At 41.1% G+C, this 21220-nt stretch overlaps 1 protein-coding gene across 5 annotated transcripts in view; it reads right to left on the reverse strand.

Moving 5' to 3' along the window:
• Positions 1-18312, reverse strand: part of ARHGAP21 (Rho GTPase activating protein 21) — a 140232-nt gene extending 121920 nt beyond the window's left edge. For 3 of the 5 annotated variants that reach the window (XM_090266624.1, XM_090266623.1, XM_090266625.1), the window contains exons 1-2: positions 18141-18311; positions 16415-16864 (exon numbers count right to left, since the gene is read on the reverse strand). In XM_090266624.1, the coding sequence (XP_090122750.1) occupies positions 16415-16492 (78 nt within the window). In that variant the 5' untranslated portion in view covers positions 16493-16864; positions 18141-18311. Of the gene's footprint in view, positions 1-16414; positions 16865-18140 lie in introns of all 5 variants that reach the window. The other 2 variants (XM_090266621.1, XM_090266620.1) reach the window with 1 other exon arrangement.
• Between the last annotated feature and the right edge of the window lie 2908 nt (positions 18313-21220).

The raw sequence follows: 21220 nt of genomic DNA on the forward strand, positions 1-21220 counted from the left end.
ACAGTCATGGGGATGTAAAGTACAGTATAGGGAATATAGTAGCCAAAGAACCTATATGCATGACCCATGGACAGAGACAAAGGTATGGGGACTCCCTGAGGGAGTGGCAGGATCTGGGGAAAGGGGGAAAGGAGGAAAATTGGGACAACTGTAATAGCATAAATAAAACATATTTTTTAAAAGTAATTAAAAGTAATGCCAATCTTTAAAAAAATAAAATTTGCGAATTTTATTGTAAAAATATTGTATTTCAATAAAGCTAATTACAAAAAAAAAGAAAAAAAGAAGATACTTTTTCCTGTCAAAAATGATTCTTTTCCAAGTTCTTTGAAACTGAAGAGAATTTGCATTACCCCTTGTCTAGAGCAGATGTTATATCTAACGGCCATAAACTAACATGATCTATTAATATCCTCAGCTAAAAGTTCTTGTGTGGCTCATACCACTCTAAGGAAGAATCCAGTGGTATCTAGTCTCTCCCACTGAGTCTACAGTATCATAGTAACTGTTCCTATTAGTATGACTTTTAATAAAAAATAAAGGGAGCTAAAAAACAAATAATTCACATAAAAATGGACAAAGGGAGATCTGGTCAAGATGGCAGCATAAGCACCCGCGGCTCACCTCATCAAACAACCACATCAAAATTACAACTAAACTATAGAACAACAATCAGCCAGAACTGTCAGAAATTGAGTTGAATGGAAGTCTGACAACTACGGAATTAAAGAAACCACATCCATCGAGACAGGTAGTAGGGGTACAGATGCAGAAAGGGCTGTTCTCTAACCCACATGTAGTGGATAAAGTTCAGGAGGGAGGAGTCCCTACCCAATACCTGGCCTCCTAGCACAGGATACCAGTGCCATAAAGGTAAGTTCCCACAACTGCTGGCTGCAAAAACCAGCGGGGATTGAGTTGGTGGGAAAAACTGCTGGAACCCCAAGCAGTTCATCTTAAAGAACCCCTGCACAGACTCACCTACTCAGATTCACTCCCTCTGAGCTCCAGCACCAGGGCAGCAGCTTGAAAGGCACCAGTGGCACCCAGGGAGAAACTGAAGTGTCTGGCATCAAGGAAGCAGAGGCCATTGTCTCTTTTCTAAACCCTCTCCCCACAGAACCAGCAAGCTTGTGCCATATCTGAGACTCCATCAACTTGGCTAACACTGTTTGATCTGCCTTGGAGATCCCCAGAGATTCCGCCCCACCAAACTTACATCCTTACATGCCCACCCAAACTGCTTTTCCACGTGAATAGCTGGTCTTGGCTCAGGCTTCACAACTTACTAAATCCTATCAAACAAGCAACACATGGCCTCAGTGAGCTTCAGGCCCAGCTAGCTTAGATTCATAGCTTGGCTTCACCTGAGAATCTCCAAGCCTAGCACAAATAGCAGCCATCTCAGATTGCTTTATACCTCAGGCAAGGTGGCCCTGGGCAAAACATAGGTTGGAGCTGACCTTGGCCTGCACCACCCAGGAAACCCCAGGGCCAGCACATGCAGTGGACAGGTACAGACCATGCTGGAGCACCACCACCCTGCCCCTGCACAGCTTATCCTCCACGGAGGCCAGGTTGGTGGTCAGTGGACACAGCCAGTACTTTCAGCTCACTGGCCTGGGTAAATCCCTCCCATTGATCTGCCAACAGCAACCAAGGCTCAAATACAAGAGGAGGGTGTACTCAGCCCACACGAAGGATGTACCTTGAGTACCCAGCTTGGGTGAAAGGGGAGCCTGTGCCACTGGACCCTATAGGACACCTACTACATTAGGCCACACTACCAAGACACGGAGTCAAAGCAATGTGACCCAAATGAAAGAACAGAGCAAAACCCCAGAAAAATAACTAAACAAAACAAAGATAGCCAACCTATCAGATGAAGAGTTCAAAACACTGGGGATCAGGATGCTCAGAGAAATGATTGAGGTCAGACACAAAATAAAGAAAGAAGTGAAGGCTATACAACGTGAAATAAGGAAAAATATACAGGGAACCAACAGTAATGGGAAGGAAGTCAAGATTCAAATCAATGATTTGGAACAAAAGGGAGAAATAAACATTCACCCGGAACAGAAAAAAGAAATCAAAATGCAAAAGAACAAGGAGAGGCTTAGGAACCTCTGAGACAACTCCAAATATACCAACATCTGAATAATAGGGGTGCCCAAAAAACAGGAGGAAGAGCAAGAAATTGAAAAGTTAGTTGAAAATATAAAGAAAGAAAACTTCCCTAGTTTGGCGAAGAAAATACATATACAAAAGTCCATGAAGTACAGGGAGTTCTAAACAAGTCGAACCCAAAGAGGACCACACCAAGACACATCATAATTAAAATAACCAAGGTTAAAGAGAAAGAGAGAATCTTAAAAGCAGCAAGAGAAGAGAGAGTTACCTACAAAGTAGTTCACATAAGACTATCAGCTGATTTCTCAAAAGAAACTTTGCTGGCAAGAAGTATTCAAAGTGATGAAAACAATGACATCACAGACAGGGGACTGATTTCCAAAATATATAAAGAGCTGATACGACTCAACATCAAGAAAACAAACAACCCAATTAAAAAATGGGCAAGGGACCTGAACAAACACTTCTCCAAAGAGGACATACAGAAGGTCCATAGACACATGAAAAAATGCTCAACATCATTAGCCATCAGGGAGATGCAAATAAAAACCACAATGAGATACCATTTTACACCAGTCAGAATGGCCATCATCAACAAATCAACAAGCAACAAGTGCTGGCGAGGATGTGTAGAAACGGGAACCCTACTGCACTGTTGGTGGGAATGCAGACTGGTGCAGCCACTATGGAGAACAGTATGGAATTAACTCAAAAGATTAAAAATGGAACTGCCTTTTGAACCAATGACTCCACTACTAGGATTATACCCGAAGAATCTTGAAACCCCAATTCAAAAGAACTTATGCACCCCTATGTTCATTGCAGCACTGTTTACAATAGCTAAGTGCTGGAAACAACCTAAGTGCCCATCTGTAGATGAGTGGATCAAAAAACTGTGGTACATTTACACAATGGAATACTATGTAGCAGAAAGAAAGAAGGAACTCCTGCCATTTGCAACAACATGGATGGAACTAGAGAGAATTATGCTTAGTGAAATAAGCCAGGCAAAGAAAGAAAAATACCATATGATATCACCTAATACAGGAAACTAAAGAACAACACAAACAAAAGAACTAAATAGAACAAAGAGCAGAATAGCAGTCAATAGGGGGGAGGGGAGAGGGAGAGAAGGGGGATAAGTAAGGGAAGGGTTTAATTAAAGAGCCTGTATGAAAGACTCATGGACATGGACAACGGGGAGGGATATGATTGTGGGAGAGGGGGTGGGTTGGGTGGGGGAGAGAAATTGGGGGAAAAGGGGACAACTGTAATTGAAAAACCAAAATAAAAAAATTTTAAAAAAAAATTAAAAAAAAAAAAAAAAACAAAGTGATGAAAAGCAAGAAACTACAATCAAGATTACTCTATCCAGCAAAGCTATCATTTAGAATGGAAGAGCAGATAAAGTGCTTCCCAGTCAAGGTAAAGCTAAAGGAGTTTGTCATCACCAAGTCATTATTATATGAAATGTTAAAGGAACTGATTTAAAAAGAAGATCAAAACTATGAACAGTAAAATGACAACAAACTCACAACTATCAACAACTGAATCTACAAAATAAAAACAAAAACAAAAACAAACTAAGCAAACAACCAGAACAGGAACAGAATCATAGGTATGGGGATCATTTGGAGGGTTATCAGCTGGGAGGGGGAAGGGGAAGTATGGGGGGAAAGGTGCAGGGATTAAGAAGCATAATTGGTAGGAACAAAATAGACAAGGGGGCGTTAAGAACAGTATAGAAAAGGGTGAAGCCAAAGAACTTACATGCATGACCCACAGACATGAACTCTCAGGGGAGGGATTGCTGGAAGGAAGGGAGAATACCGGGTGGAGGGGAGCAAAGGGAAAAGAAAAAGAGACAACTGTAACAGCATAATCAATAAAATATACTTAAAAATAAAAATGGGCAAAAGACCTGAACAGACATTTCTATGAAAATGTGCTTAACTTCACTAATCATGAGTAAATTGTAAACCAAAACTACTATGAGATATTATCTCACCCTCTTAGAATGGTTATTATTAAAAACCAAAAGATAGTAACTGCTAGTGAAGATGTGGGGAAAAGGGAGCCTTGGGCACACTGTTGGTGGGAATGTAAATTGGTTAGACAGTATATGGAGGTTCCTGCAAAGTGAAAAAACAGAAAACTAACATATGATCCAGCAATCCCACTTCTCCATATCTACACAAAGGAACTGAAATCAGGACCTTGAAGAGAATATTACTCAGCCTTAAAAAAGGAAATCCTGCCATTTGCAACAACACGGATGGGCCTGGAGGACACTGTGCTAAGTGAAATAAGACAGACACAGAAAAACAAAACACTGTATGATCTCACTTATATGTGTAATCTGTAATAGTCAAACTCATAGAAACAGAGAGCACATTGCAGGAATTGATGAGGTGATCAAAGGGCACAAAGTTTTAGGTATGCAAGATAAATAAGTTCTGGAGATCTACTATACAACCAATGCCTATAGCTAAACAATATCATACTTTATACTTAAAATTTGCTAAGGCAGCAGATTTTATGATAAGTGTTCTTACCACAAAATAATAATAGTAACAACAACAATAATAAAGGGGGTGGGAGGCAACTTTGGGAGGTGATGGATAAGTTTATGGTCCTGATGGTGGGGATGGTTTCATGGGTGTTTTCCACAATGTCACAGAGTTGTACAGTTAAATATGTACAGTTGTTCACATTTCAATCATACCCCCAATAAAGGGACTTTAAAAAGAAATGAAGTCATCTAAAATATTCAGAACTCTGAAATATTTGGGCATCTAAGAACTATTATAGAAGTAGGACCTTTTAAGAAGCTACCCCTGGACCTCTGTTTAAACAGCTTTATTTCAAAGTCAACTAAAGAAATTATGATTTCCTATTAACTCTCAGTGGCATAATCACTGGGGTCTAAACTAAACATCACCTTCTAAAAGAAAAGCTATACGTCCCCTAATATGCAATCATGTTCAAGGACATCGGTTTTCTCAAAGGCTTCTCTTAATCCTTCCAATTCAAACCATTCTCTTTTGAGGTGCCTATCAACCTTGATTATGCTTTCATTCGTCCACTGGTCTCACTCTGCCAGATTCTCTTTGTTAGTGGCTTTGTTCCTTCTCCAACATCACTCTCACTGACGTCAAGAAATCCTGCTTCTACTGCAGAACTGGTAGTTTGGACTCTGTAATTAGTTTACATTATATTTGCATTGTATTAGCGAATGCATCTCATAATCAGTGAGACTGAAAGACAAGACTGATTCAATGGATAGACAGAATTAACTGCTGGTGTTAAAAGAGAAAGAGTGTGCAGAGAGATTTATTTTGTTAATGATTTGTTTATTATTAATGTTAGAATGATTTCTGAAACCCTTCACAAATGTATACCTAGGTAAAGAACAATATGTTTTTTCCCTTCCATTGTAAGTTTTCTTATTCTTGACAGTTAATATGAACAAATAAATACAAGATGCACCAAAGAAATTACTGTTATTTGTATAAAGAAAATGACGTGAAACAAATTACTTTTATAATTCAGCTAAAAAGTAACAACAGCTTAATCATAATCAAAGTCAGATTCTGACACTTTAAAAATGTTAACTTTTGGTTAAAGTATAACACATATACAAAAAAATACAACACCTATCACTTGAAGTTTTAAGTACTCTTTTGACATAAAATGTATTTTATTTGAAAATATTACTTTGAAAAACTAATGATGTAGAAATATGTTTGATTACAAATAGAAAAATGTTAATCTTGAAATTTTCTTGGTTTATTCACTTAGATTTTCTCTCCATATTTTTGCCTGTTTTCTTTATACTGATTTCAAACTGATCAGTAAAATTCCAAAATCAAGGTACTATATAAATTTACACTTTGAAAGTAGCTGCGAATGTCATTTAGTCCTGTTGCTCTTACACTTGGAAGATCACCAGGGGACCATTTTTAAAGGTAAGATTCTGGGGTGCCATTCCCAGGGAATTCTGTTCTGACTCATTAGCTTAATTGTGGAGACAAGAATATGTAGTTTTAAAAGGTGTCCAGCTGATTCTAATAATCAACCAGAATTACCTGACTTAAATTCCTACCAAAGCAGGAATCCTCCCTGTAATCTAACTGAAAGTCATCCTACTTCTGCAAAGAACACATTGGGCCTTTTATCTTTCTGTCCACTGATCCCAGTTCTGCCCTTCACAGCCATACCAAATTAATCTTTCCAACATGATGATCCTTGAAAATATCTTTGTACAATGCTTTTTAAAAAGTTCTTCTTTCCTACATTCACAAAATTGATGATACATATTTTGTCAATGGCAATAGATAGATGAATCTCTATCCTCTTATAGGCAGAGAAGGGTATCTAAAATAATTATTAAATGAAAAGAAAATAAATCTAAAAATTTCCTAAAAGCATAACAATAAAGATCTGATGTAAACTGGGTGCCCAGAACAATTCCCTCCTCTCACATATAAAATATATTTCCAGAAATCAGTATGGAGAACCCAGAGAAGAAAGTAGTTCTCAATCATGATAATACAACTTCTAATACAGAACCTTTATTTACTACAAAATACTGGGGATTAAGATGTCTAGATACCTAAAGGTTAACAAAAGAAAAAAAAAAAAAAAAAAAAAAGATGCCTATTAATCCCCAGATCATAGTGGCTTAGACACATCCAAAAAAAATGTAATCATTCTATCTATCGATATTTAAGGCCAGTCTGACATTTTAAAGAAAGAGAAAATCAAAATGTTCTTAAGAATATAAGTCCTCTGAAGATATGTTAAAGATTAATACAGCGAACAAAAGAGAAGTCAAGAAACTATGTCTTCATTAGGTTAAAAGGAAAAAGAAGGTGTGGGGTTATAAGCAACACTGCGTACATCTTATTACTCGTAACTATGCCAGATGTCTTCAGAACATAGACAACAGGGGGAAAAGTCAGTAAGTAATCAATTCTGAATCGAAAACATGCCCAATATCAAACAGAAAACTCAACAGCAGCTAGTTTGACTAGGGAAAAGTAAACTCCACTTGCTTTTTTTTAATAATTGTTCATTTGGTCTGTCTAAAAACTTTCCCAATAGATGAATATTCAGAAATATCAAATTTGGGTTCTAAATCTATTCTCTTATTCACAATCTATACAAGGAATATCTTGCATATTAATAGACAATTAGAAAAAAGAGGAATTAGAAAAAATAATTTCCACCACATTTTCTTCAACCTATAGTACAATATATCCATTTGTCTTTCAGATTATTTTACAGGCCCAAAAGGTGACCTTCCAGATTTTATTGTGAAATACACTATTTGCACAACAATCAGTTTTTTTAAGGAATATGACAACTTAAAAAAAAAAAAAAAAAAAACACCTATTTTCGTGGAAGCAATCCAAAATCAAGCTTTGTATGAAGATGTCTTCCTACTTAAACCAACAGAATATATAGAAGGCTCATAGTAGGTTAACATATTTAATTCCCTATGGTCAACTAAATTTAGATAAATACTTGGACAATCTTTAAGTCCAATAACCTTTTGTTAAACTAATCTAATCACATTGACCAGAAAGAAAAATAAATGCCTACCATATGGTCTTTCTGTAATAGAAAATAGCTGCTTTCAATAACAGCATCTGTGCATCTTTATCAACACTAGCAGTACCCATACTTAAATCAACATAAAGTGTTAAATATAATAAGATGACAAGTCCCTTCACAAAGCAAAGAACAAAAGAAATCGAACATCACTTCTGTACTGAATTATATGACCTGGTCATAACTAAAGCAATGAAGAGATTATATAATCAAGGAACGACGACTTCATCACATGTTTAACTTGAAAGAAATGAATGCTAAGGATCATTAACAATGTATGGAGAAATTTTCTTTAGACGGGGCACTCATTTTCTTGATGGCCCTTATCTAGTGATGGGTCCCACTTCACACATTCAAATCAAGACTTCTGCTAAAATGCCACTTAATGATACCTGCTGCTGGCACTTCTGCTATTGTTTTTTTGTTTTGTTTTGTTTTGTTTTTTTAAGAATTTATTTATTTTTAGAGGAAAAGTGAGGAAGAGAAAGAGAGAGAAATACTGATGTGTGAGAAAAACATCAATCAGTAGTCTCTTGCACGCCCCCAACTGGGGACCTGGCCCACAAGCCAGGCATGTGCCCTGATTAGGAATCGAACCGGCATCCTTTAGCTTTGCAGAACGCCCAACCCACTGAACCATGCTGATCAGGGCTGGCACTGCTGCTATTCTTAATTCCAACAGGCTTTACCTTTAATCCCAACTTGCAGCATAAAGCTTCTGACATGGTATGGTATTCTGACAGTCAGGTGCATGAAAGAACACATGTTTAAAATTAAATGATAGTGTTAAATTATATTGTACTATAACTACACCAGAAAAATCCTAGGCCTCTAATTAGTATAACAATTTTTAAATATTGGTTTTAGTAGTGTGTGTCCTTTTCAAAAAATGAATAACCATCTTTTAAAGCAGTACAGGTTTTCTAGAAACCAGATTTTCCCCAGACTGATAAAAATTACCTATTTTTAAAATCTGTAAATGTTTTTTTTACTGCAGTTTTGGAATTAAAAGAGAAAATACAGAAATAATATATTCTCCAAATTGTCATCATTCAGAATTAACAACTGCCAACATTTTGTCATAGTCAATGTTGTGATCATTTTTAGCGCATAATGAAATGTTTGATATTAAAAAATAAAAAATATAATAAGGACCATTTCTATACTAGCCATTCATCCATTTTAAGAAAAAAAATTATGTCAATACAGACATAGTTTCTTTCTATAGTTTCTCCACTAATCTGACTCCCCATCCACTAGTCTGCTAATTACTACTACCTCACCTCTTAATACAAGTTATTTCATACATTTGTGCTACACAATGCTTTGGTTACTGTCACTTGGTTACCAGCTTCCCAAAGGTAAGAAAGATGCAAGAAAAAAAATGCACCAAAAATGTTAACAGCAGTCCTACTGGAAATACAGGTCTAAGAAAGAATATATGCTTCATACTTTACGTATTTTTGTATAATCTGAATTAAGTATTCACATATTACGTACCTAGACAGAAACCCAAAAACATTTTGGAGTGTTTCTTAGTCCTCGTTTCATTTGCTAATTGGAAAAAATATCTGAGGGCCTACAATGTGCTAAGTATTCTTCCAGGCACAAGAAATATTAATACAATGTGAACAACACAGACAAACTGCACTTCAAACTTACATTCTAGATACATTAGCTGTCCAAATAAATAGGCAAAATGAGGATAAGCATGTCAGATGGAGGTTACATGACAGGGAGAAAAATAAAGCAAGGAAGGCAGGTCTTGTCACAGGAGCAGGAGAGAGGTGTTCAACAAACAGAATGGCCAGTGAAGGCTTTGCTCAGATGATCTCTAAGCAAAACCAGAAGCAGACAAGGAGCCAGCTGTGAGGACACCTGGGGGGTGGGGTTTGCAGGGAGAAGGTTCAGCAAGTGGGAAGGCTCTGGGGAATGGCATGTGCAGTGTGTGTGCACAAGAGCAAGAGTCCAGAGCAGCCAGTACAGAACAAGGAGGGAGAGTGCAACAGGAGGTGAGGTCAGTGGGGGCGGGGTAGACCGTACACAGCTTTGCCTGACAGTCAGAACTTTGGCTTTTATCCTGGGGCAAATGAGAAGCCATTTGAGGAATGTGAGCAAAGCAGTGACATGATCTGTTTTATAAAAGGTCCACTCTGATTACTGTGTGAAGAACAGACTTTAGGCTGGCAGGGACTGAGGGTGAGAGACCAGTGAACCAGATCAGGATGTTATGCCTGAGAAAAATGAGAGACCAAAGATCACTCCCAGATGCCTGGCCTGGAAGGGTGGGATTACTAGTGCTTATGATGAGGACGACTGCAGAAGGTGACCTGGGGGAGTGAATGTAGAGAAGCAGGAACTTGATTTTGGATATGCCCCTTTAATATCTAAGTGGAGTCGGAGTGGTCCAGTCAGCTGGATATAGAAACCCAAACTCAAGGAATAGGTCAGGGTGGAAATGCACATACACACACACCCAAATATATGTGTATGTAGGCATTGCGGATTGCCGCCGGTTGCTGGGTTGTGACGAGTACACAGGCACTGCCCCCTATAGCCGGCCCAAGAAAACAAAACGCATCTGTCAAAATGAGGCAGACAACTATAGAAATCCTGGTGGCGCAGCTCACTAGGCAACAGATGAAGAACCTGACAGATGAACAAATAAGAAAACTGTCAGAGGCTCAATTCAGGGCCATTGTTATCAGGTGGCTTACAGAATTAACAAAAGATCTGGAAAAAGATGAGAAAGAATTGAAAAACACTCATACTGAAAGGAACAAAATCTCATACGAGACAGATGGTGAGGAAATAAAATCCAGAGTTCAAATCAACAAACCAGAACATAGAGAAGGAACAAACAGTCAACCAGTGCAGAGAGAGGAAACGGGTAGCAAGGAAAATGATGAGAGAATCAGAAACCTCTGGGACAGCTATAAGAGATAGAATATACGGATTATCGGATTGCCAGAGGGCGAAGAAGAAGAACTAGAAATTGAAAAATTAAGTGAAAATATAATAAAGCAGAACTTCCCAAACTTGGGGAAGGAAATAGACTTACAGGTCCAGGAAGCACAGAGTTCCAAAACAACTGGACCCAGGGAGAACCACTCCAAGACACATTATAATCAAAATGTCAAAAGTTAAAGATAAAGAGAGAATCTTAAAAGCAGCAAGAGAGAAGAAAAGAATCATGTACAAAGGGGTCCCAATTAGACTATCAGCTGACTTCTCAAGGGAGACCCTGCAGGCAAGAAGGGACTGGCAAGAAATATTCAAAGTAATGAAAATCCAAAACCTACAACCACGAATACTTTATCCAGCGAAGCTGTCATTCAGAATAGAAGGGCAGAGAAAGTGTTTCCAGGACAAAGCAAAACTGAAGGAGTTCATTAGATCCAAACCACTATTATATGAGATGTTAAAGGGACTGGTTTTGAAAAAGGAGGATCAAAACTATGAACACTAAAATGAAAACTGCATCACAACAACCAACAACAGAAGCTAGGGAATTGAAACAAAGGCAAACTAAACAGGCAACGAGAGTGGAAAAAGAACTATAGGTATGGGGAGCATATTGGGGGGAGGTCAGCAGGGAAGGAGAAGGGGGAGAGGGAGGGAGATGGTACAGGAATTAAGAAACATCGTAGGAGGGAATGGAATAGACAGAGAGAGGTTGAGAAGAACTATATGCACAACCAATGGACATGGACTAAAAGGGGGGGGACAAGGGGAGGGGAGGGGGACCACCAGGTGGAGGGGAGCAGAGGGAAGGGAAATTGGAACAAATGTAACACTGTAATCAATAAAACACATTAAAAAAAAAGATTAATTTACTCATATGAAATGTTCAATAACTAGAAAATGTTGATTTAAATAAATTGTTATGGACATTGCTTCTTTTAATAAATAAAGTGCCTCTCTATATGAAAAGAAATCTAAAATAATAGCAAACAAATATTGATTGGGTCCAGCCAAGTAAACACCATCTTTGGTTTTACAGATGTTGGTAGCTTGTCATTAATTGTATTTAACTGCTTATAATAAAACTTTGCAATTGAAATAATAACTTTGTTCCTGAGTTTCATAAATATTTTCCAGCTCCTTTATCCTAAATTCCCTGCCTGATAATATCCCTTTTCAGGGAAGAAAAGGGCATAATAAGTGATAAATCTATACTAAAACTGTTTTAATCTGAAAAGTTCTCACATCATCTACTTCTAGTAAATATGGAAACTATAAAGAAAACTGGAGGCATAAAACCTTTTAATAAGGTAATCAATGGCAATGTATTTAGGATGTTGTAAAAAAAAAAAGAAAAACAAATATATGTGTATGTACATGAATTAGCAGTTTATACTTGACATTTAAAACCATGAAACTGCTTGAAGCAGCTAGAGGAACACGAGACCTTCGCCCACTGTCCTTTGTAAGATTAGAAGGGGTCTTAAGTCTGGGGGGGGGGGTTGTTAATTTTTGTTATAAAAATTAATTAATTAATCATTTAAAAAATAATATAGGAAAGGGTGAAGCCAGAGAACTTGTATGCATGACCCATGGACATGAACTAAGAGGGGTGGGATTGCTGGGGGAAGGGGGATACTGGGCAGAGGGGAGCAAAGGGGAAAAAAATTGAAACTATTGTAACATTATAATCAATAAAATATATTAAAAAAAACAAACAAACCATGAAACTAAGTACAGCAACAGGAAAAGAGAGTCAAACTGAACCCTGAGGTATATGAAGATTTAACAAGTCAGAATGTTGAGAAAACTTCAAAGAGACTAAGAAGGAGGAAACAATGAGATAAGAGGGTCATCAAGAGACTACAGTGTACTGAAATCTAAGTGTACTTTTAGTAGAAATTAAGGTCTTTCCTATATATCCATTCGTTCATTTAATAAATATTTATTGAACACCTACGATCTACCAACTGCTGTAGAAATAGAAACAGGGTCTCTATTCTTATGGAGAATACTGATAGCAAATTTTTAGGTGCTATTCCTAACAAGGTACAGGATGTTTGGGATAATGCACTAAGGGCAACTAACCCAACTTTGGAAGGTCAGATGAGGCTTTTCCTGAGGAAGTAATGTTGCAGAAAAGACCAAAATGATGAGTAAAAATCAGCCAGGGAGGAGTGGAGACAGAGGAGGGGAGACTGAAGGAAGGGTGAAGGAGAACAGCATTTATAAGGACCACTTATAGGGGCCTGAAGTGAAGAGACACTGATGACCCCTGAAAAACTGAAAGTAATTAATTTAATGTAAGATGTACAGAAAGAGGAAACATATGAGACCAGAGATGGGCAAGCCAGACTCTCACTGTCCTTTAAGACTTCTCAGGAGTTTGAAGTTTATTCCCAAGGCAACAGGGAACCAGAAAATTGTTTTACACAGGCTAATGCAATGATCAGCTTTCTGTTGCAGGAGGAGCAGTCTATGGCGGGGACAGTGATGGAAGGAAGAGAGCCTGGCCCGGGGTCCATCACGGAGAAACAGCTGACCTGAACTCAGGTAGTGGCAGTGGGATCTGGAATGTGCCCTCAATAGGACTTCGGATAGGAGGAAGGAATGAGATGAGTCAGAGATGATAACCTAGTTTTTGACCTGGACAAATAAGGAGATAGTGGTGTTACTCACAAAAGAAGAAACACAGGTTGATAGTAGGGGAACAATTTGTTGAGTATGAAATGCCTGTGGACTATCCAAAAAAAAAAAAAAAGAAAAACCTCACACACAATTGGCTATATAGGTTGAGAAATAAACCATAAAATCTGCAATAGAGCTATAAATTTGGAATCATTGTCATATAAAGCCAGGAAATGAGAAAAAGGAACAGATTAATTGAGAGGGCCTAGCTCTGTTTTAAAACCAACACAAAGGGGGCAGCATAGGAAGAGCCCGAAAAAAGAAAAAAGAGTAAGAGGGAGAGATATGGGGAAGAGTGGGGGGGTGGAATCTGGAATGAAAGCAAAGTGTATAGTGTGTATTCCAGAAAGAAGAACAAAAGTATGAATTTTCATATGATTTCATGCACAGAAACTGCCTGATTATTCACACTATTCCAAAATCAACCAACATACATTTTTCATCAGCTATAATACGTTCTAGTCATAGGATAATCTGTATAGTGCCACTCCAGATATACTCTACTGGATTGTCACAATTCTTTTATTACATAAGAAGATTGTTATTTGTTTTTTAACTTGCCAGTATATTCTTGGGGAGAGGGTGCCTATATTTATTCATATATCAACAGAATTAAATTCTAATTCTTAAAATGAACAAGAAATTTTTCCATTCTTTTTCAATAAAGCAACAGATCATATTCATAGAATGTAGACTTAGCTAATTAGAGAAGGCATGAAACAGCGAATCCTATTAATTCACTATACAGATTTCTTCTGCTCTACAAAGTTAAGTTTTTTGGCTAATTAATATTAAGACATATGCTCATCTCTTGGTTCAGTAAAAACGTAAATTTATTATTCAAATACACATTTAGAACATAGCTATTGGTTTTTAAGTTTTTAAATATGACAATACTACTCTAGAATGTAATACTGCTGATAAAATTAAGCACCAAAATTAAACGAAGTGTTCAAAGACTTCAGTATCTATCAACCCAAAGTTGATACTCAAAGCATTCCAGTGGCAACTCATCTACCTATTCATTAAAAGACCAAACAATAAGCCCTGACTGCTATGGCTCAGTGGATTGAGCGTCAGCCTGAGAGCCAAGTGTTGCTGGTTCGATTCCCAGTCAGAGCACATGACTAGGTTGCCCGTCAGGTCCCCAGTTCGGGGCGCAAGTGAGAGGCAACCACACAGTGATGTTTCTCTCCCTCTCTTTCTCCTTTCCCCTCTCTCTAAAAAAATAAATAAATAAACAAACAAATAAGTAATTTAAAATAAAAGACCAAACAATAACAGTTTAATACAAACTCAAGTATGTATATAGTCTTTAAATGAGCAAAACACAGAAATATAGTGTTTTCTTGGTTCCCAGACTAAAAATAATATGGCAGTAAGGGCCAAGTGAAAACAAATATCACAGCCCTTAAAAAATACATAACTGTCATTGTTAATAAAAGCCAAGTTTGCAACTGGAAACACTACCTTGTAAGCCAAGAACAAGATGTGTCTATTAAAAATTCTCAGTTTCGGGACATCCTTTAAATGACCGAGAAAAATAAAAAAAGGAGTTCAAATAACATTGTTCTTGCAAATATAATGCAAATGAATGCTAATTAAAGTATTCACCAGACAATGACAAATAAGGCTTTATGACCACAGTACATATTATTATGTAACTACAGTATGTACACATTAAGCAATCACGAAGTTGTAGGTAGGCCTTCCAAAAGGAGTGATTATGGTTTACCTTGATCAGAGGATTGTGGTGTTATACTTAATCATGTTTTTTACCTGCAAGCAGGTGTTTACAGGTGTCGAGGAGTAAAACACTGATTCTAACTCTAAACCTACAGTTCTGTCTACTAAATTCTACTATACTTACCTATTTTCTGCTTAAACTTTCTAATCCAATATGAATGATGTAATATTCTCTGCATGCTTTACATACAAAAATTTAACTTCTGATTCATTTTTATTAAAATGCCAAAACTCGTGCTTAGAATTTGACCTTGTTTCAACAACCACAAAGTTAAAACTTAACACAAGGCACAAAATGAATGTGAGTGAAGGCTTATTTGGGAATGTTATTGCTATCTAAAGTAACCTGTAACCTTTCAATAAAAATATAGGCACCTCAAAAATAAAATTTATAAGGATAACAAACCAAACACAATATAGTCATTACAGAAGTAAAGTCCATTTATAAGGGGGAAAAATAATGAGAGGCAACAGGGCAGTGGGGTTCATAAATCAATGGATTTTCTATGATTTCTGTCCTGCCTGCTTAAACAATTTCAGGAAGCTTGGCATAAAATCTTCTGGGCCCTTCCAAAGATGCTGGTCTGATGGCCATGCTAGCCACCTGACACCCCAGAGCAGCTCACAGGTCTTCTGAGTAGTGAAAGGAAGGGCCAAATAAAGAACAGTAAAGGGAGGAGATTTTTCAGGGCGGTGGAATTACAACTCTTTAAAGTAGTTTTCCAAGGCTGTGCCTAAACTGGCCAAGAGGAAAGACTTATTTTTCTACCCAAAACAGAGATCCATACCAACAGCAGCCAGGACACCCATTGCTACCAAAGAGTGATGAAGGTCCAGGCACAAAAAACACACCAACTGCCACCACCTAAGAGAATAAACCTTGGATACACACATACAAAATTCACAAAGCCACCCCCTAACCAGCCCAGCTCCAAAAATACTGGAGGATGGGGGCTGAAGGAAAACAAGAGACTTTCGGCATTCCCAGACAACTGAAATGGGAGAATTCCCCACTCAGAGGTGTCTAAGGTGGTGACATTTCAAAGTGAGGAAAACGTTCTTACAAAGAAATCACTGGCAGTTCCTGGAAATAAAAATGAGACTTCACACCTTACTAACGGTCAGGGGTGCTCCCACCAATCAGCTTGAAGCCCCCAAAAGCCTCTTCTTAGGCCCAGTGACAAGTGACCGCCCTTCCCCCAACCCCCCAGAAAGGGCACCCTCGCAAACACAGGGCACAGGGGGCCAGAAGTGCTGCCTCTGCACTTACCTCACAGGCAGGGGACCCGTGGGCCTTGAGTGTGTCACCATCTCCCTCAGGCAGACCAGTCCGACGAGTGGCCATCATTTCATTTCAAATCACAAAGAAGGGACCAACCCTTTGGAGTCCACATTGGGGGGGAAAGGCTGCCACACAGCCAAAAAAAAAAACAACGGATAATATTCCACACCAGGCTTCGAGGAGGGATGGGGCTGGTGAAACAAATAATGTGCCAGGGAAGGAATGTTTTTATGAAGCCCCTGTAGAATGTCCTGATGATTTCTTCGGACTTCAACTGATGGCACCGTCTCCGTTCATTTCTCAAGACTTCAAAAACAAAGACAGGCTTCTTGGCTGCTGGCGAAGCCAAATGCAGAAAGCGGTCCCCTTCCTCCCGAGTGCAAGTAGGATCTGAGTGGGTCGTGAAAGCTCGAGCGTCAGCTCCCAAAGTGATCGCTCCTGGAACACGGAAAAGTTAAAGGGCGTGAACTTTCTCCAGACGCTGACCTTAGCCTTGCCCACATGTCTACCCCAAGTGCGCATTTCCAACACCTGAAAAGATAATTCTATCCATGCTGATGAACCTTACAAATTAAAGTTGAAATAAGCCTCCCATATGAAAAAAAGAAAAATATATAAATCAGGAAAAAGAAGAAACATCAGAACTGTATGGTGGTTGCGACAAAGACGCCTGGCTGTTACGTAGCCTTCAAGAAAAACTATTCCCTTTTCAAGTGTACTTAATTAATGTATTTTCTGTACAGAAGTGAAGGCGTATATACGTCCTTCCGCATCACCCAGATAGGTACACTTAAGGGAAGTTTTCTTTTTGTAATGCTTTACAAAAAATCTCCTCGCTCCCCTCTCACCTTCTCCATAATAAAAACAAAAAGCCAGCCTCGGAAGCGGCCAGCACCCGCTGGGTGCCCGGGGGAGCCCGCAGCCTGCCTCTGAGTCCCGGCCGGTGTCCCCGAGGAGGCGGCTGTTTTCCTTGGCCCGCGGCACGGCTGGGTGGGGACGGCGCGGGGCCGGGCGGGACTCCGGCGCAGCTCCCTCTCCGGGGCATGATTCCGGAGCTACCTAAATGAAGCTGCAACCCAAGCAACTTTTTATGTAGTTGCTGCTCCCCAAACGAAGACTCGACATTATCTTCCCTCTTCCCTGTGGCCACCTAGGGGGGAAAAAAATCGGAAAAAGAAAACCACCACCCACCTACCACGATTTCCTCCGCCCCTTCCAGAGGCGGGTCGGTCGATCTCCGAGGAAGGGCGGCCCAAATATGTACTTTGAAAAAGGTGTGGGGAGCCCGGGGGGGAGACAAAAAGCTAGGGGTTCACCCTTCCCGCCCGTTGGGCGCGGCGACGAACTGGAGTGCGGGCGCGGGTCGGACACCGGGCCCCACCGGGACGCGCTAGGCCGCAGGCTCGGTTAATATTCATGAGCGACCGGGAGGCGCCCCTCCTCCACGGCCGTCTGCTGGACCCCGGCGCCCGCCGCCGGCCTTTGTGCCCTTCCCTCCTCCCGCCGTCTCTCCCTTGCTCCGCACACGCGGGTGCGGCCCCTCCGCCCCCATAGGGCGCCTGCCAGGGGCTCTCCTCCGGCCACGCGCCAGCGCCGGCCGGGCAGGGTGGTCAGAGGTGGCGGGAAGGGAAGGAACCCACAGCGAGCCGGGCTCTCAACCCGCCTGCGGGCTCTGCACCCTCTCGGCTAAGGCGGAAAATCAACAGAAACGCACCGGAGGAAGCGAGCGAGTGGATCCTCAGGGGCGCTGCCAGGCTCCAGGACAGCGCGCCCCGCACGCCCAGCACGAGCTAGTCCGAGCCGGACGACGACCTGGCGCTGCCCGCCGCTGCTCTCCGAGGCCGCCGCCCCCGGCCGGCCGCTCCCAGACACCGCCGCGACCTGTCCCGGCCGGCCCCGGGCTCTCGGCCGCCGCGGGAGGGCGTGGGGCGGGGCGGCGGCCGCCGGACTCTCCCCTCGCCTCGCGGGGCCGGGCCGGGGCCGCGCTCGAGCGCCTGCGATCGCCAAGTGACAGAAGTGCCTTGCTCCGCTGCCGCGCCGAGCTGTTTCCCGGGGGCGGATTTCTCGCTTCTTCCTCCCTGGATCCACCTCCTCCCACTCCACCTCCTTCCCCTCCCCTCCCCAGGGGAGGCTCTGGGGTTGAATATTTTCTGTCTTGAATAATATAGTCCCGGGAACCAACGCAGAAGGGGGATTAGCCTGGGGGCGGGGGTGGGGGAGAGTTGCTCGCCACCCCCCTTCCCAATGTGTCTCGGGACCTACCAGCCCTCACTGCCCACCCCCCGGTACCACCCTAAGTCTAGACACAAACAAAACCTTCCCCTCCTCCTATCTCCCGAAAGCTGAGCGGGAGCGACCAGGAACTGGGCTTTCTACAGGGAAGAGACTCGGTGCTCGGCGTCAGAGCTGGAGAGGGGGACAATTATGTAGCTAGATGTACAGAATTGAGGGATCCCAGATCCCAGACTGAGGGGAACAAGTCTTGGTGAATTTTTGCACCTTTTTCGCAGCGTGAGGGGGAGAGAGGCTGCCAGGCGCTGTGGGACTGGAAGATAAGGGAGTGTCTTTTCATGCCCAGCGGCAAAATAGCTTCTAGTAAGAGGGGAAGAGGGTAGCAGAGAAGCGTTGTTCATTCAGCTTTTTCCCGCTGTCAAAACTCCAGAGTAGCTGAGCGAACTCGGCGCTGCAGGTGGAAGTGAGGAAAGGTGGCTGCGCGGCCCGATACAGCGTCTCTGGTCTCCGAGCCCCACCGCGGCCTCTGGACACCCAATTCCTGGGCCTGGCCACAGACCCCTGGCGGCTTGCCCCGCCCCACCGGGCCCCATAACATCTCCCGCTGCAAATGGCCCAATCGGGAGACGCGTCGAGACAACACGAGCCAGTCAGGAGCTGCTGACTCAGACTTCTCTCCACCCTTTGTCCCGCCCCCCAAAAGGAAAGGCCACAGCCCCTCTGTGTCCCCTTCCCACCCCACCCCCGCTCTTGGGAGGTCGCTTTGCAGCTCCTGTCCTCACAGGATGGAAGTAGAGTAGTCTGCCGAGGAGGCAGCGTTTGTCACCTTGTTACTCTCATCTCAGCCCCCTCTCATTCACTCCACTCCCCCCTTTCCCTGCCCTCCTGCTGGTGCTGTTGAGGGTCATTTTTATCCTCACTCAGGCAGGATACTGCCAGCTATTGTGTCTGATCCTCTGCCACCACCATCCCGAGGGGAAAAAGAGGAACAAACCTAGAAGCTATGGAGTCCTTCTTTCTCGCCACACTATCCCGAGAGGATTTAGACACCTTCCCACCCCACTCCCATCCTTCCCATCCCTCTCCCTGCCCGCGGCCTCGGATCCTGTTTCTCGATGAAAAAATAAACCCTAAAAACACTCCCTTTAGCCTGAATACCTGTGCCTTAGTTTTTAGTCCTTCCTAAGAGTGGAATGTGCCAAACATTTAGAATATACCACTAAACCCTCAGCCTCAACTAGAGGAAAGACTTTGACTAGATCATTTTTATGTGATCAAACGTGCATGTTCTTGACCGTCCCTCATGAAACTAGTCTGCCAATAACAAAGAAAAAAATGGAATAAACTAGAAGGAATGAATGCCTGTCAGTCAATTGGTAATTCACTGAACAGCCCACTGGGCTATAACAGTATCCAGTTCTAGATGCCGATGAGTAAGTTAATAAGAAATGAAAAGAAATGCAGGGTTCAAGTAACAGACCTCTAGTGGGCTTATAGAATATGTCTGGCCTTACAGAATATGCCTAGAAAGAAAAAACGATTTTAAGCACAAAACAGCTCCTTACAAATGCCAATTAGCATGCATGGCATAAACGGAATATCTAAGAGTTGAGGACATTTAGGGTTAAATTTTTGTAATGGAAATTTTTATAAATGTTAATTTTGAAAGGGGTTTCAGTTTGGTAAAGGAGAGTAAATATAAATTTTATGACATGAAAAGGAGGTAAAAGACATTTTAGGAATTGTGAAAATTTAGCATAACCTAGAAAGGCATTTCTACAAGAGGTAGATGAATCTACATTTCATTCTAGCTCCGTTATTTCCCATGTGACTTAGGGCCAACTATTATATGTATATGATCTAGAGCTACCAAATAATAATAGTGACTACCATCTATATAGCACTGCCTTCGTGCTAGGTATTCCTCAAAAAGCTTACACACAACTCAATGAGATAGGTGTGCAGAGGCAGGATTCAAGCCCAGGGGCATCAGCTTCAGAGTCCATGCTTTTTCTCACAGCTATTCTACCTCTAACATGGTTCTTAATAACAACAACAGATAATATTTACTTAGCTTACTATGTGCTAATTATTGTGCTTTGTGGGTACTAATTTAATCCTACCCCTGGGATCAGTATGAGTATGATGTTGCAGTATTTGGGAATGTTTTTAAGAACCATTAGGCTGAGTTACTACTATATATAACTTAGGTGAGTTAGGATAGGTATTGTTAAGACAAAGGTTCTTAAGGTCCAGGTGATTCTTGCTAAATGTTAAAATGTAGTACAATATTTTACAGAGGCAGCTGAAACCCGATGAGCTTGACCCAACCCAACAAGATAAGTTTAGCCAGCTGCAAAGAAGAAATCAACATGTAATTAACCAAATAGTGTATATAAACAATGACTAAGCCTCCCTTTGGGGAGGGAGACAGCTTTGGATATGAATCCCAAGTCTCCTTTACTTGCTTCAAGTAAATACAACTACCTAACAACCACCGCCTCTTATTCTTGACTAGAACACCCCAAATAGAGAATACTCTGAGTTCAGTAACAGTATGGT

This window comes from Furipterus horrens, unplaced genomic scaffold (assembly GCF_987537825.1).
Source record: "Furipterus horrens unplaced genomic scaffold, mFurHor1.1.pri manual_scaffold_2, whole genome shotgun sequence".
NCBI lineage: Eukaryota > Metazoa > Chordata > Mammalia > Chiroptera > Furipteridae > Furipterus > Furipterus horrens.